Source organism: Phalacrocorax carbo, chromosome 2 (assembly GCF_963921805.1).
Source record: "Phalacrocorax carbo chromosome 2, bPhaCar2.1, whole genome shotgun sequence".
NCBI classification, from domain to species: Eukaryota; Metazoa; Chordata; class Aves; order Suliformes; family Phalacrocoracidae; genus Phalacrocorax; species Phalacrocorax carbo.
In genome coordinates, this window is record NC_087514.1 from 128,686,188 (window position 1) to 128,703,438 (window position 17,251).

The 17,251-nt window shown below is 37.5% G+C and overlaps 1 protein-coding gene across 4 annotated transcripts in view; it reads right to left on the reverse strand.

The window, feature by feature from the left end:
• Positions 1 to 471: 471 nt before the first annotated feature.
• PLCL2 (phospholipase C like 2) overlaps positions 472 to 17,251 on the reverse strand; it is a 105,363-nt gene continuing 88,583 nt past the window's right edge. For 2 of the 4 annotated variants that reach the window (XM_064444310.1, XM_064444311.1), the window contains 2 exons: positions 10,212 to 10,321; positions 472 to 1,735 (listed from right to left, as the gene is read on the reverse strand). In XM_064444310.1, the coding sequence (XP_064300380.1) occupies positions 1,556 to 1,735; positions 10,212 to 10,321 (290 nt within the window). In that variant the 3' untranslated portion in view covers positions 472 to 1,555. Of the gene's footprint in view, positions 1,736 to 7,676; positions 7,826 to 10,211; positions 10,322 to 17,251 lie in introns of those variants that run through there. The other 2 variants (XR_010371699.1, XR_010371700.1) reach the window with 2 other exon arrangements.

Here is a 17,251-nt window from a genome sequence, read left to right on the forward strand (position 1 = left end):
ACAGAACAGAACTCGCTCCTGGCAAGATCGTAATATTAAGGCATACAATCTGTCACTAAACACTGAAAGAGCTTAGCACCTTCTAAAACTCCTCCTAACCCATGCAGTTTGACATTTAGAAGAGCAGGCTCGAGATATGACATTTACTGTGTAAACTGTTTTCATCTCCCCCCCACCCCCCCGCCCTTTAATTTTATAATGACTAGAAAATAAATTTAAGTCCCTAATAATTCAGATTAAGTGCAAATATACTGATGTTCATGGTCAGAGCTCCACTGACTTTTACAGGATGTTATATATATGTAGATGTTCACTGCAATCTGAAGGCAGAAACAGCATCTTGAATTGGTTAAAAAAAAATGTAGAAAGCATATCTTGAAGACCTCTAATTAAAACAATGCTTTTCAACAGACATCATCTCCCCCTTTTTCCCCACAATGGAACAAAAACTGCATTTTGATCTCCGCAGGATTTTGCTTGTTTTTCTTCAAATTTATTAGCTTCTGTAATTATATAGTCCATTTTATTGTTAAATCAGAAACAGTAAGAGAACACTCTAGGTTGGTATAGTTATTTTACAATGAGCGTATCAGCTATAATACCTTTACCTAATGTTGTCAGAAAACCAAAACAGAACCAGAACAGCAATATTTTTTTTTTTTTTTTGACAAATCTGCTTATTGAGATATCACCTATTCTGTAAGGAAGAAAATAGTTGAAAAATAAAAAAGTTAAAATTTAGTTAAAAGCTTTACCTGTCTGGGCGCAATCTCATAAAACTCTTTTTAATATGAGCACTTCACTTCACAAAATGAAGAACTATTTACAACATTTTGCTTGCAGTTTGGTCACATCTACACACATTTGCAGAAGATCTTAGGCAAAATAGGTATGTATCTTCTTCTGACATAGGCTATCAGATTGATTGCACATTTTCCTTTTACGTAATGGCTCTCCTATAGTGCACCGAAGTCAGTGATCACTCTCTAATTACATTCTCATTTTAATTTATGGCTCAACAATAAAATCAATACCACTTCAAACTCAAATATCTGAGCGGCTGAGTTACGTATAGTGTGAAACATGTGGATTCTAGTTGTTTAGACCTGATTTTCAAAAGAATAATTCACCTCACTAGCACAATTAACAAATTGTGCAAAGAAATAAAGGACCAGTGCATCTAATTCGTTTGAAAATCAAGGCATCTTGTCAAATTCTGTCAACTGATTTCCCTCTAGTTACAGCTCATTAAAAAAATGTTCATTTCCCTGTGGCACTATAATGAACTTTTCAGCACGCTACTACTGAATTATAGTATCTTTTACATATGCACTAGATTTTGGCCAATAATGTAATTTCCATCTTACACAATATCATTGCCTTCACAAGCAGAGTTGCTACATACATTCACAGTTTCAATAGATTGTAATTAGCTTCTCCAGTTGTGCTTTAAAAATTCCATATATTTTCCAACAGTAAGTGCAAAGCGAATGTCCTATGCAGCTACAATTGGTCACAGAGTTATAAACTCCATAATTATGAGAAGAGCGTTCCCTCATTCTCCATTTTCATCACCTGCTTTTTCAGGTATGACCTCCAGACTTCGACGGGGCTTTGAGATTTCTGCATTTTCAGTGCCTGGCTTATTGAGTCCACATGAAAGAGTGGCATAATGGATTTGTTTCAGATTCTCCAGTGCTTCATTTTTAGCATATTTGAGAAGATCAGCCTGTCCCTGTAAGAAAAAAATGCAGTTAGAATACACAATTGGAAACAGGATTCTCTTCCCTGCACCCCTTCTGTTTCTTTCAGATTAATGGTACAGTTGCCCTGCTCAAAAAAAAAAAACCAACCAAAACCCAACCAACCAACCAACCACAACAACAACAAAAAAACCCAAAAACCCCACCAAAAAAACAAAACTCAAAATTAGCATTACTTTAAGAACCAAGATCTTTGCTTGTTCTGAAGCCAACCCAGTTGCATAAACAAAGGTACAGGGATCATTTCTACCTAACAGCCTTCAGCAAAGTAATCTGTGCTGTATTTTTAATCCAAGGAGATTATAAATGTTTCTGCATAGAGAAAATTGTGAAGGCTGATTTTAACACTTCAGGGAGCAGTTAAACTGTTTTGGTTTTTGCTTCGAGATTTTTTTTCCTAGCAATGTGATTCATTCAATAGTAGCATGGTAAAGGATCAATGCTTGTCAGAGCATGAAGTATGAAAATACAGGTTGGCAAGCAACACGGAAAAAGGACAGTGATGACAAAGACTTCACAGGATCATTTGCAGTTCAGCACTATTGTTATCACTCTTTACTTGCACTCTTTCTCTTCATAGCAATTAAGTTTTAAGTAAAGCTGTAAGAGAAACTGTCCCAAACTTAGATGATTTGGCTCTGTCCTGCAGTATTAGCTACTTCATCTCTTTGTATTGATTAAAGCCCTCTAACAGCAACAGGTCTCATTAGCAGACTATGAACTGCCTTTTCTGCAGCCATTACCTGCCTACCCTGCCCAGATGCAGGGAACAAACAAGCCTGTAGCGCATGGTGAGCACATGTGTCTTACTGGTGGACACAGGAAACTTCAACACATGCAGAAAGTCTACAAGGACCAAAGTGATCGCGCTGTGTCTGCGCTGCCGAAGGAGAACTACCCCACACCTTACAGAAAAGCAAATGATGCTTCAAAAATACTGTATCTTAAATAGGGTCATTTCCAACTGAAGAGGAGAAAAACACACACACACACAAACAAACAAAACCCCAAAGCACTGTAGTTCATCAAGACTGTCAGTTCCTATAATGTCTAATAAGGTACGACCACTGACTGCACCTCTTCCTGTAACTGGGGTACTCGTGGCTCCTGTGTAAATTGTGGCTCCTGACAGACGCTTCTCTTGGAGAGATACTAATGTCTCTAGAAGAGACATAACAGCTATGTTGCCTCTCCTCCTCTGCCAAGTAAGTTGAAATCCAACTTTAATTTTTGATTTGAAAAATAAAGGAGGAGAGGTGGAACAGCAGTCAGACAAAAGCATGTGTGCACCCACGGTGGGATACTTCAGCCTTTCTTCTTTAGCAACTCAGAACGTAAATACTATCCTATGAAGTAAGCAGAATTACGCATTTGAGGCACACAAATTGAAAACAAATATTGCTTTCTTCAAAGAAATAATGCCCCTCCTCCCCTTATCCAACACTATATTAGCCAAAGTGTTTTTCTGATTACCAGACAGGAAAAAAAAAAATCTAGAAGTTCACCAATTGCAGCACAAGCTTCAGCAATATTTTCTTCTCCAGAAAACCAGGCCTACTTTTTGTTTTTTAAATCACATACTTTTTTCTAAACTGACAAACAACTAAAAGCTAATTTAAAACACTCCAGCAGACTAAATGAGTCATATCTGGAGTGCATCTGTTTCTAGCCCAAGTTCCATTTTACATGGATTAGTAGAATATAGTTCTGGAACTTTAATCATGTTGTTTATTATAGCCAGAGCTGCTAGCAACAGTCTATTAATAAGGTTGCCCAAAACTTCTCATTTAAAAAAACTGCTTTCGGCTTGCCAAACTTTAACTACTTCAGCTGATACTCTTTATGCAGGATTTTTGTCACTGACAGACTTTATTATTATTACTGTTTAATATTATTCTTTAACCTCATCCATATGGTTCATTCACCTCTGAGAATAAAGACAGGAAAATGCTGTCAAGAGTTTTTTAACAATCTTCCATCCTTCCCTCCCCACTCCCACTTGGGGAAGGGACTTGTAATTCAAATGACTTCAGGGGCCCAGAGTAGTGGATCCAAGTTATGAGATTTTAATAAACAAAAATCAGATTTTGAACGTGGTTAGTATAATCACTCAGGATTTCATTCTCGATCATTCCTCATCTCGACAGCTCCAGCAATGTGGCAAGACAATGCGTATTCCATTCCCACGCAATAATGAATATGCGTGAGAAGAAAAAGTTGGGGTTTTCCTGTATGGCTTCTCCAAGTTGTCTTACCACCAATCTTTGGTTGCCAAAGCAGGCAGTCCAAAAGCCAGACTGGAGGAGGAGAAGGAAGAGCCTAGGACAGGGTCTCTGGCAAGGAGGCAGATGGAGAAAAAAAAGGAGGGGACAAGAGCGATCTCTGAGACTGACCTGGCAAGAAGTCTAGGACTGCAAAGAGGGAAGTTAGACTGTACTATACAAAGCAGAGACTAGATTTTACTGAAAAAGGCGATTGTGAAATAATGAAAAACAAACACCATGCGGCAACATGGAATTTGAACCAGACAGGTGAGCAAGGGAAAGACTGAGGCAACATTTGGGATTGGAATACAGAAAGAAAAAGGATTCACAAAATCCACCATGTTGAAGTAAGCCTAAAAATGATAGGCAAGTAGAAGGACTAACAACACAAAAAGAGAATACAAAGAAATAGGGATCTCTAGAGGAGACAAAGAAGGGGCAATATGAACTTGAAAGCAATGAGAAAAAACTGCGAAAAGAGAAAATTAGGCACCAAGTGGGAACAGACTATCGGATGGAGGAGAGAGGCGAAGGGGGAAGCCAGGAGTTAGCGGGAATGGCTGGATTTTCAGCAGGGAACTGGGAGTGTCTGGACAAGACTGATCAGGGAAGATGAACTTAGCAGACAAGAAAAGATCTGGGATAAGGTGCTGGATTATTGCAGACAACCAGGGTTCAGACTAAACACATTCAGCCAAGTGGGATCAAGTTTAGACCACGGTGAAATAGAAAAATGAACCTGTGTACATTAGATACTCTCTTCTCCAATACCAAGAATGAAACAATTGATTTCTGAATGCCACTAAACTCAGAAAAATGTTTGTGAAACCGGCTGTATTGTCATTATCTGCTGGCATGTCTTGATCCAAAGACAAAACAAAGGCCAACCACTGTTACCAAATATGGCACAAGCTCAAGTAAGAGAGGTCTGCACAACTGATGTAAAGTGCCTAGCTCTGTTAATGTACCATCATGAAGCAATATGCTGGGGAAAAAAAGCAGTATGTATCTCAAATATTCAAGTTGTAGTCACACTGAACACTGTTGAAGAGTATTACAACACATTTGAAAGGCAGAAAAGTAAAAAAGTCATCCAGGTCTGAAAAAATTGCCCCAACACTCTCAATTAAAAGAACTCAGAGACCTTCCTTCTAGTTATATAGCAAATGTCTCTTGTTCAAGGACTCTAAAGATTCACTTTCAATTCTTTATGTTCTATGCATTCTGTAGCTGCGTAAAATCCTGTGCTGTTGATTTAATAAGTAAATTAATAGTACAGTCAGTTGACTCCAGTCTGGAACACAGGAATCTCTCACATCTATGGGCTACTCAGAGGCCTTTCCCCTTCTTACCAGCCCCAAACGGCTGTGCACTACTTGCTCTTAAAATGCATACTGTAAAGCCAATACAAGAAACCTATCAACAGCTCAATCCCTAGTCAAGCAGATTTATCATGAGGAAGTATAAAAAACCCCTACATTCAAAGAGACAAAACTGGTCTACAGAGACAACTCAGTGGTGGAATCTGGAGCAGTTGCAGAACGAAACCCATGTAACATTTCTTACTATATGGTAGGGCTGACTTTTGTCAGCCTTTTACCTTAGGTAAGTGTAAACAAGTTCAGTTGCAGACTGCAATCGCTACTCCCTTTCCTTCACCGTGGTTAAAATTCGCTAACAGAACCAAGCACTATGTAACTTTAATACCTATTTCACATATTGACGTTTAGAAGCTTCAGAAAATGAATCAAGCTTCAAGCTGTTTTGTAGCCAGACAAGCAAAAGACGTTAAAGAACAAAGAACAAAACTGATATTAATTCACAAGCTTTTAATAAACAGCAACGATAAAGGATGTGAATTAATGTGGAAGATCAATATCCGTCATACCCCTCTGTCCCAATATGCCTGTGTCAACTAGTCTGTTCTGTTTTTTTTAAAACCAACATTAAAAATACTTCTGTTTGCTTTGACGCTTTCTGCGAAGAGGCAGTGTTTTTATCACAGCTCCTGAAAGGTAATGAAAAACAAAACCAAAATGGGTCCTATCAGTTCTCATACCTATGAAATGAGATCTCATTTCAGAGACAATCAGATATAGCATCAACTAGAATGTCTCAGCACAGTTACCTTTATAATTTGGTATGTATTCAGTCACCATTTCTGGTTAACAGGTTCTTCAGTGAGTGTGTGAACATGGAAGTAAAACTGTCGAGATGACATTTGAAATAATTGTGTGAGTACCCTTTCCCCCAAAAAATCCCAAGAAACTACCATTAATGACAGGGACCCAAAGCTCATATGAGGAAAAGCAAGAAGCCGGTATCCCTTTCTCAAGGCATTTCTCTTAGCAGTGGCTGCTAGGTACAATAGGACATACTGCAGTGCTCCATGACCAGCTGACGTGCTCTGAGTGGATCTACAAAATCAGGACATAAAGGACTTAACTTCTTAACTTCTAAGTATGGGTTTAATTAGGAGCCAAAATCCCATCAGTCCAGCAACATCAAGAGACTAGTAGTTTCAGATATTTAAACTGAACTGGGATGTGGGAGGTTTTCTGATTACCTACAGGACTAAGCAGCTGCTATCGGAGGCTTTATGAATGCTCCATGGTGACAACAGTGTTGCCTGAATCTACTTGTAGATTTGGTGCATACAATTCAAACTATTTCTTTTAAAAACATATATTTAAGAAGTTGCACCCCTATAGGTGCCTTGAGTATTCCATTTATAAATACTTTTATAAAAATAATGTAGGTGCAGAAGCAACATCATTACAGAGATAACAGAGATGCCATGAACTGCATGCATTGGGATTTCTTTCAAAAGAAATTTATGTTGTCTAATGTGACATGTCTAAAAACTCAGAGCCAACAAGAAGCATCTAACACATGCTGGAGTTAGGAGTCCCAGCTTCATTCCAAGTACTTCCACTGAACTCTCCCAATGTGTTTCAAACAGCTTTTTGTTGCAAAGACTAATTTTAAAGATGCTGTTATGCCCTTTCTACGGGCATATCAAATTCTGAGCCTATATAGGTTTTTCCAAAGTGTTGGTATGCCAGAAAAGTCCATAAATTGTTACATTATGTTGTTTGTAGGAGTCTGCTGCAACAGTAGAGAGATTTTTCTGTCTTCAACCGTGTACTCCTTCTGACAGGAAATGTGATTACTTTTAGAAAATATGAGTGCTATCAGTCTGTGTAATAATAAATAAATTACAAGCAAATGATCTTGCAAACTGCCTATCTGAATAATACTGTATAATCTCAAAATCTCTCAAATAGGCAACACAGTTCAGACTAAATTTACTCTAAGTGACATTCTGTAGTTAAACAAATATCTATATGTGCATATATGGGGTGCATATAGAGACTGAATAGAGATATTTTAGCTGAATTCAAACATACTATATCAATAATTAATTTGGCCATGTGGCTTCAAGTTAGGAAAAACAAAACCCCTTAAAACAGTAATTGTGACATGGGTGCACGCATACACACGCATACAGATACTTAATAGCTACGTCAGATGTTCTAAACAAAGAGTTACCCTAGAATTAAGGTGTCAATTTTGTTATTTTATAAAAGTTTCCGTTGCATCAACTGTAGTCAAAATGTCCCAACTGAAAAAAAATATCAATATGTACCTTGAGGGTAAAATGCAGCTTAATTGCTTTGGAAAATACATCAGCCACACCATGTGAACATTCAGTGATTCCTCTGTGAGGGAGCTCAGGATGGCGTTCCGTTCATGCAGAATTATTTAGTAATGCTGTTCAGAGCCACACAGCAATTCCTAAATCACAGCCAAGAGACCATGTAAAATACTGTTCCTAATTAGAAGACTACTAAAAAGTTAAATCCATCTAAGCATGGCACTGCCTTCGGTGTGTTGGTTACTCAGCTGTGTTGCTTGTTGAACAGCAAAATTTGGGGCCACTGAATAGACAGGTTTTTATTTTTGTGCTGTTCAAGAAGGAAGTTAATTTGACATAGGCAGGGAATTCAACAGAAAAAAAGAAATTCTTCTTAAAGGGGCCCAGATTGTCACTCTCCTGATCAATTTTTACTGTAAAAAATGTGGGTATTCACTTTCCATCCCTGTCCTCACGTACTTTTTAGAGAACAGGAGAAATGGAAATGAAAAAACATCATCTTAGATAAAAATTATGACTGTCAGTCTTTTTCTCCAGACAGGAAGAGTAGTGTCCTAGAAACTCATAAACTTTTTATATTTAATTTTGTAATGCAAGACAAGTTACAGTTACAGCCTATAGTTAAGTGTCTGGAATGAAAAACCCCAATGTGTTACTTCAAACTAATCACGACCTCTTAACTTTCTGTATATCTAAATGTGAATAACAGCATTTAATAGATGTCTATGTGAACTGTAATGCTTCTAAATAACTTTTAAGATCTAACAGCATACCAGAACTTTCTTTAACACTTCCTGTTAAAGTTTCGACAACAGGCTGATTAAACACCTCACCATTTTTTTTTATAAAGTATTAATTATGGGACAAATTGCACCTTCCTACAGAAGGATCTTCATCTGCAAGTAGAAAAAAACCAAGTCAATGCTGAAGGGATTTTCTCAATAATCTCTTCAAAAGGAAGGCCTTCTAACTTCATAATTACCTTAATCCTACGGATATGCACAAAAGCACTTCAATGCTCTGAAGGGTCAGATCTACCATGCGGGTGCCCCTATTCCTGGCTTATGCAGAGAAAACAACCTCACATTTCAGTTGCTCATCAACTGCAAACCTCCCCCCACAACCCTTATGTTCTAAATGGAAAGCAGAAACGAAGCAAAGGTACTGCTATTTCAGGCAGCATTAAAATACATTTGCCTATCCAAGCTGATATCTGATACCTTTGATGGAAAAGTAAAGAAAGGATAATAAATTCTTTCCTTGACATTTGGCCGAAGCCACTGAACTGACTCCCATCCTCTCTGTGCCCTAGCACAGGAATGGTACTTCACACATCCCATATACTGTCTTCAGAAAACGCTGCTCTAATAAAGGAAAAATGATAGTCCGGTCCTTACACCTATAAGCAGAACCTGCACTCATATTTTTAGTATGTATTAACTGTACATGCTATAGCAAATTTAACCTCTTTTTTAGTTTCCTCTGCACTGGACTCATGCAGTGTAACACAAGGGAAACTGAAGCACCAAGCAACACCGTGAAAAATTTAACAGTTTAAACCAACATGGAAAGCTGGAGAAATACATGTGCATTACTGCTTTTCTGTAGTAGTACATGGTAAGAAGAGGTGATACGGATTTCTATTTTCAATAAGAACTAAAAATAAAAAAATATGTGGGAGAAAATAATTTTATTTATAATTAAAACAGACTTTATAGTTTAATGTAGTGATGAAATATTTGATTGAGTGGGAGAGAAGAACTCATTAGTGCATGTAAACAGAAAACTTGAATAATTTGGGCTAGAAGGATAGTGCCAAGGGAATAAATTAAGGGAGGCAGTTTTGCTATCTCTAAAAATTTTTATATACTCTGCTGAGATCAAAGAGCAGTGATAAGAAACCTGAACTGTTCCACATTCTAGTTTCCTGAGGGTCTCTGGCTGAAAGCTTTTTTTTATACTTCATCACTTACTATTGTGTCAAAACGTAAGCAAATGTGCTCAACAAAATGCAAAGAGAATCTCCAGCTCACACATACTCAAGCTTACTCCAGTCTGGATTACTAATATAATTTGTATTTATCATTAATGACCATGCATCACTGACTGCAGTAGCAATAGCTTCCCTTTTGTTTTTCAGTAACTGCATTAACCTTAACACTCTTGCTCCCTTTCAAATCACAAAGCAGGGTTTAACTGGTGGCATAGCTTCCTCCCAGCCCAAATCACACCACAGAAATCAATACTCATTGTTTCACCCATGTATTCAAGATTACAGTGGATCCCGTTAATGTTAAAAGAAGAAAATGTCAAAGTAAATTAAACAACACCCCCCAACAATAGAAAATAAGAAAAATTCACATTAAGAGTCTGCTGTGTTTTCAAGTTACATAAACTAAACTGAATATGGTTATAAAAGTAAATAAATCCAGTTGAATTGTGACACAGAATAATGATGAGTAACAACATTAGAATGTCAGTTGTGAATGGAAAAATACAGTAACTAACCAAAGGAAGACACATTACCTTTAAAATTGTAATGTTCCACGTAAAACTTTCTACTGATTTTTGCAGTTTTCTTTCTTTTAAGCCTTCTCTTGCTCCTATATTGTGCAGGTTTTCATGAAACTCCATTGCTGTGGAGAATAAAAGAGGGAGGAATGTAGTATCTATTTTAATGTATTTTTGTGATCACAGAGGTAGTGATTTGAAACTAATAAGGCAAAAGGACAGTGAAAAAGCTTCAGAAATTTCACTCTTCAAGTACAAATGTATCTGATCTAGTAATGTGCAACGTCATACAACGTGCCAATATACACAAACCTCTCTAAGCCAAAATCCACACTGAAGTACCTGTTGGGTCGCTGCCATACAAAGATGAAGCCAAGCAAATATTTACCATACAAAAATATTCTTTAAGCACAACTGAATTTCTTGCACCATATGTAAAAACCTTTTTGTGAGTTGCTATAGAATGGGAACAGTAATTTCATTAAATACTCTTATCTCAACAAATTTATTTTGTGCCTTGCTCTTTTATACAATAAATTTACATCACAGTTATCCAGCTAACACCTTATATGCTGGGACCAGCCCAAAAAACAACCTTCTCACCTTATACCTGAGGACAAAAGGAAAAACTGTGAAGGAAGAGTGCCAAGTGAACTGCTAAGGACATTTCACCACACCCATGTAAACTACTGTGTCCACAAAACCTATATCTGAGAAACTCCAAACCAAAAATTTTTTGCAAAATACAGATTAGCTTGATCTAAACAGTGAGCAGATTGACCAGAGCTTTAGTTTTAACCCAGCGCACTGCACAGATATAAGAAAAAGCATTTGCTTTCCTTGGGGCTGTTACAAGTCATATAAAAATAAATTTGAACCAGTTGCCTTCATACAGGGTAAGTAAAATGTCCTTCCACAAGTACACACGTCAACCCAACATGGATTACAGCAACTCTTCTATGGAAGTCATACATTGAAACGTACTCTCAGGATCTTGATCAGTAATAATATAAAGGGTATTTTGAGGGCAAAACTTGGCAAGTGGTTGTGACTTATGCCTATCAACATAAAACCAAGTTATAGCTTAATTACAAATTATAATTTTAACTATGTTGATTGAGATCTCCTATTCACCCGGTGAGTATATGTGCTTCAAAATTCACATGTAATTAATTATCATGGAATAAGCATACAAACTTGTGTTGGCTGTCAATCCTAGAGTAGACTAACTTTTAATGACATTATAGTATCTATTCTTTGTAATCTCCCTACCCCATGCTCATGTCATCACGAGAAAGAGATGTGACTGAATGCTCTCGCTGTGCATTCCCTTACCTTACTCCCATATATATATACATATACATGTTTTTAAAATTATTCATAAATTCATTTGAAAGACAAGATTGTTCTTTTTAGCTTTTCTGACTATTTTAAATTTTACTACAAGGAAAATAAATGGCAAATATTTTCCCTGAATTAAACTACTGTATCATTTTTATTTCAAACACTTCTCTCTAGCTCTATAGCTCTGACTCTGTCTCTAGAGTACAATCTCAAGTAAACCGTATCTTTCCCCAATACAGTTTTCTAACCAGGTGAGAAATTAAAGTTCATTCATCCATCACTGTTTCCAAGTATCCATTTCCTGTCCACATCACCCAGAAAACCAAACTCCCAATATGATCATGGAAATATTATGCACAGATCCATATTTACAACATTGCATTTCTAGAGCCACCATGAAAATACAGATTTTCTGATCTGTACCTGAATTCTGAGACTTTAATGCTAAACTTTCTCCACCTTTATAAACATTGCCCTTTAAATCCACGGACACTAGTGATTGATAATAACCTCGAACTGAAGCTGTTCAGAGAGAGATTAAGAAAAATGCTGAGGGCCCACATGATTGATGGGAAATCAAATATTCTTATGTATACAAAGTCCCCAGTATCTCAAATGCAGAGACAGTGGTGACCACATATTCTACTAGCCGGAAGAGCTCTTTTCTGGTTCACTGACTACCTTCTATGATGACTCTCCTCCTCCTTTATGCTCATGCCATGTTACATTTCTGTTCTGCCAAAGCCACTCCACTCCAGCTAAATATTCCTGGCAGTTAGCAGCAACATCACAGTGCCCTTTTTCAGAAAATGAAACAAACTCAGATCATCCTACAAGGGCACATATATGTAAACACTCAGCAAACAAGTGCTTTCTGCTTAAACAGTACTCATCACACCCCTCTCCTCATCACCTCTTATGGACTGGGTAGGGCAACTCCCCATTATCATGCTGAACTAAAGCTATCCTACTTTAAGGCTAAAACATACAACCAGGGACAAGTAGATTTGAATTTTATTTGTTTCTATTACTACCTTGCCTGATAAATTGAAATAGATTATTTCACCTCTAAGTCGCAGTTCTTCCATCTGTTGCATGGAAGGAATTATATTCGCTACACAATATATGGGCAACTTAATTTTAAAGTATGAATGCAGCACAGCATTTAATTGTTGACTGTATATCTCTTGTTATCCTACTTGTTTTTGCATTTTGTTTTGAAACTATTTAATGCATTAATAGTGATAGGGTTATTACAAAGGTGTTAAATTCCAAAACAAAACTGACTACTTAAAAGACAAAAAAGGAAGAAAGAGGAAAGCGCTTTTAATTCACAGATAAATCAATAAAATGAAAAATATGTTCATATAAACTTGTGTAAAAGTACCTTTAAGATATTCACGAAAGATAACTGGATGTTAACTTTTTTTTAAATAAATAAACATACTTTCCTATGTCTGTGCAAGTAAAAATTAAGAAATAGTAAAGCAAATTACTTTTATGAGGCTTAATTCCTTCTAGAATCATTGGTCCCTTGGTCATTTTGAACTGCCTGAGAGCTCCTGGATGATAACAGACACAATACTAACCTGATCTATCACTCAATATATTTCTGCATAAACCACCTGCTTAATCTGAAATGCGTAAATTACTCATGTTTTCCATTTCTATTGGCAGATGTTAAAAAGGGTATCATCCACAAGTTTCTGAGAGATCATATGATTATGTAGGATGTGTGTTCTTGAGTTCAGACGCAATTTCCTTGTTTTTAATTTGTGCCCATTGCACAAATGTTTTTATCTATAATGAAGTTGTTATTGCTTGTTGTCTTGAGCCAGAAAGCTCAGTTCTAGAAATTTCCTTTGATTGGAGATGTCAACTTTACTAAAATCCTTATTTACACTGAAGCACTGAGGATTCTGTCCTTGGATCAGGCAAGGATATCCTTGGATCAGTCACTTGGAAGGCACTTCTGCAGATCGTCTGGTCCAGCCGCCTTGCTCAAAGCAGGGTCAGGTAGACCAGATTGCCCAGGACTGTGGCCAGTTGGCTGTTGAATATCACCAAGGATGGAGACTCCACAACCTCTCTGGGCAACCTCTTCCAGTGCTTGACCACCCAAGATTCCCACTGAGCCTCCTCTGCTCCAGCCTGGACAGTCTCAGCCTCTCCGGTCCCTTCATGAATCATCTTTGCGGCCCTTGCTGGGCTCTTAACAGTATGTCTGTGTCTCTCTTTTACTGGGGAGTCCCAGTATGCAGCATGCCAGATGCGACCTCACCCACACTGAGCAGAGGAAAAGGACCAACTCCCTCAGTCTTCTGGCGATGCACTTCCTTAGGGTTGTTCAACTTGTTGCCCACCAGGATGCCCAGGCCCTTTTCTCTGGACATGCTTTCCAGCCAGTCGGCTTCCAGCCTGTACCAGTGCACGCATGGGCTCATTCTTCTCCAGGTACAGGACGTGGCACTTCCCTTTGCTGAACTTCAGGAAGTTCCTGTCACCCCACTTATCCAGCTTGCCAGAAAGTCCCTCTGAGTAGCAGCACAACCATCTGCTGTATCCAGCCTCCCCCAAGTTTTGTATCTTCTCTCAACTTGCTGAGGATGCTCTCTGCCCCATCATCCAGGTGATACAAGAAGGTGTGTATGCAGTAGTAGCTCCAGTATCAACAACCCCTGGGGCACACCACTAGTGACCGTTGTCCAGATGGACTTCATGCTGCTGATCTCAATGCTTTGAGCCTGGCTGGTCAGCTAGTTTTCAGTCCACCTCATTGCTCACGTACCTGGCCTCTGCTTCCTTCCTTTGCCTATCGGGACGTTACAAGAGACAGTGCTGAAAGCCTCAGTAATGTCAACATAGAAAACATCCACTGCTCTCCCCTCCTCTGTCAAGCCAGTCACCTCACTGTAGAGGGCTGTGAGGTTGGTTATGCCTGATTTCCCTTTTGTAAATTCATGCTGACTTTTCCCAATCACCTTCTTGTCCTTCATGTGTTTGGCAATGGTTTCCAAGAGGATTTATTCCACCACTTTCCCAGGGATTAAACTGAGGCTGACTGGCTTAGTCCTACTTTTGACCCTTCTTGAACTTGTGAAACTGTGGTAGCTCTGCCTCTTATGACAGCATGATGAGGTTTCAAACGTAATTACTTGACTCCCTTCTGAGCTTCTGCTTGTGGAATATTAGGGCACTTAGTTTGCATAAGCTGCATTAAGAAGTCTGGTCGCCCCTATTCCACTGTAAGTATGGGCTAGCTGACAGAAGCCATACAATTTCCTAAGTGCTTGCAAAATAAAAACACCTCCATCTTTCATAATCTGATTCAAGTCTTCCATGTTAAGGGCCAGATTTTCAGTGAATAATTCATCCCAACTATTTGAAGTCATGTATATACACTGTCATATATGTAACAAAATAGCAACAGCATGATTCAAGAGCAGGTTTTAAAACTGAACAAAATACTGTCAACAAATTTTCCCAATCATAATCAGAGATTTCACAGCATATCTTTCTCCACTGCAGTACACATTTTTTTTTCAAAGCATTCCCATAAGCAATTCTTCAGTATTTCCTAATAGTTTTCCCCCTCAGTGCAAAATCATTTTCTGATTCCCCACTGAATTCTGATTAGTTTAGTTTAAATTCCATTATTGTCTCAGCTTTTCCTTTTCTCTCAGACATCTCTCCCACCCCTGGAATGTATTAGATGGCTTTAATACTTCTTCAACCTTCCCAGGAATACCTTACCATTCAAGATGCTCTTCTGAAATTTTATGTACAATTCTTTTCACCCATTTTCAATAACTTCAAACTCCATGAAGAAAAGGAAGTGCTATAAAGTTGATCAATGCAGTAGGAACCTTATATCATGTGAGGACGCTAATTAGATTTTTCTTGGTTAGTCTAGCAAAGAGAAAACCAAAAGAGGAGTAATTGCTCTCTAGACACACATCAGTCAGGTAAGACCTTGGACATCAAAGAATAACCATTTGAGCTAAAGGAAAATATTAGGATGAATGTTCATCATTAAAATTGGAATTTATGTAAAATTTATAACTGTTGTAGATGTGGTTCTGTAAGCAGCCTTAAAAGGAGAAAATGACTCAAATAAAAAACTCATATTCATTTTAAAATAGAGCTTGACGGGATTGGTTTCCAAAAATTGTACCAGGGAGTAGACTTCAGGACCTTCCAAGCCTGTGTTTCCTCAAGCAGCTGTATGATGAATCCTCTAAATAATATTACAAGGCAGACCTCAAAGCTGCATTAATTTATGCTTAGCATGTTTTCATGGAATGTTTATGTCCATAAACTAAACAAGAATTGATATGGCAGTATAGAAACTGGGATGTCTTATTTCTATGACATATTTCAATAACAAAAATATCTGTCCTAAAAAAAAACATACAAGGCAATACAACAGTCCTGACGGACTGATATGAATTCTGAGCTATCACTTGTCAGAATAACTTCTAGATTAGAACCTTAGCTTTATTTTATAGTCCTGGACTTTTAATCAGAATTTTAACTGTCACAAATATGTTCAGAAGATACAAAACATTTCATAACTTATAAGCATGTGAGCTTGTAATATTTATGTTATTCTTTCGCCGATGCTTGAAATGCTGGAACAAGGAAGATGCATTTCTGTTGCCACCCTGCATATTGGATATGTTGGCTTTGTAGTGCCAATATTGTATTTTTCAAGGAAAAAAAAAAAGCTTTATTTGGGCATATATTTCAGAAATAGCATTGTAGATACCATTAAAAGCTTTTAATATTTATTTTTATATTTAGCTTGGAAAAAATAGTTTCTTACTTTCTTCAAAATGAAATAACCTCCTATGAAATTCACTATCCTTAATTAGTAACTAGAAATGACACCTGTTGAAAGCCAGTGAGCAATTCCTCACACTACTGCGCTTTCACTATAGTTCCAAGGTACTATGCTTAAGATATTGATTAAAATGTGACATATAAAGCAGCATAAATGATTAAACTATTTTTAAGCTACTTAAGATGCATATATTAAATGGGCAAGTAGCCTGAAGCCACTCAGCTCCATATATTTCTATTTTTGCTTTCATACTGTACCTTATATTCCTATTTGCTGGAAAACTCTGATGATAACTACATGTTTATTAAAATCAAGATGTGAAGAGAGACTGAAACACGGAGAATCAGAGTGCATGTGTGTAAGGCAGGAGTTCAGACTCTTTGGAACTCCATGATTTGTTTGCTTCTGTAAGAGTTAGTATCACAAAGCCTTGGAGTACAACCTCAGTTTATAGGAAGAAAAAAAAAATTGCACATTTTCTTTAACTGAGAGTTGAGATACTAATTTTCAAGGAATCCTTAGCAGAACAGTGAGTACAACGCTTGCTATACTGTATTTCTAAAGCCAAATTTCTACCTGACATATTAGTTTCTTTTCTTTGATGAAAGCTTTCTTGCCAAGAGCAAGATTTACAACCTAGCTACAACATGACTACACAGCAGGTGGGATCCTCCTGGTATGGGTTTCTTCTCTCAGCAGAGAACTTCATCAGTGAAACAGCACAATGGTAAAACTTTGGCAATAAATGTATATACTGAGTAGGCCTAAAATGAAATGGGTAGCAAACAATGTTTGCCTATACCTATATACAATACACACTGATTATACTGCAGGTAAGGACTTAACTTCAGTCAAATATATTTTATTT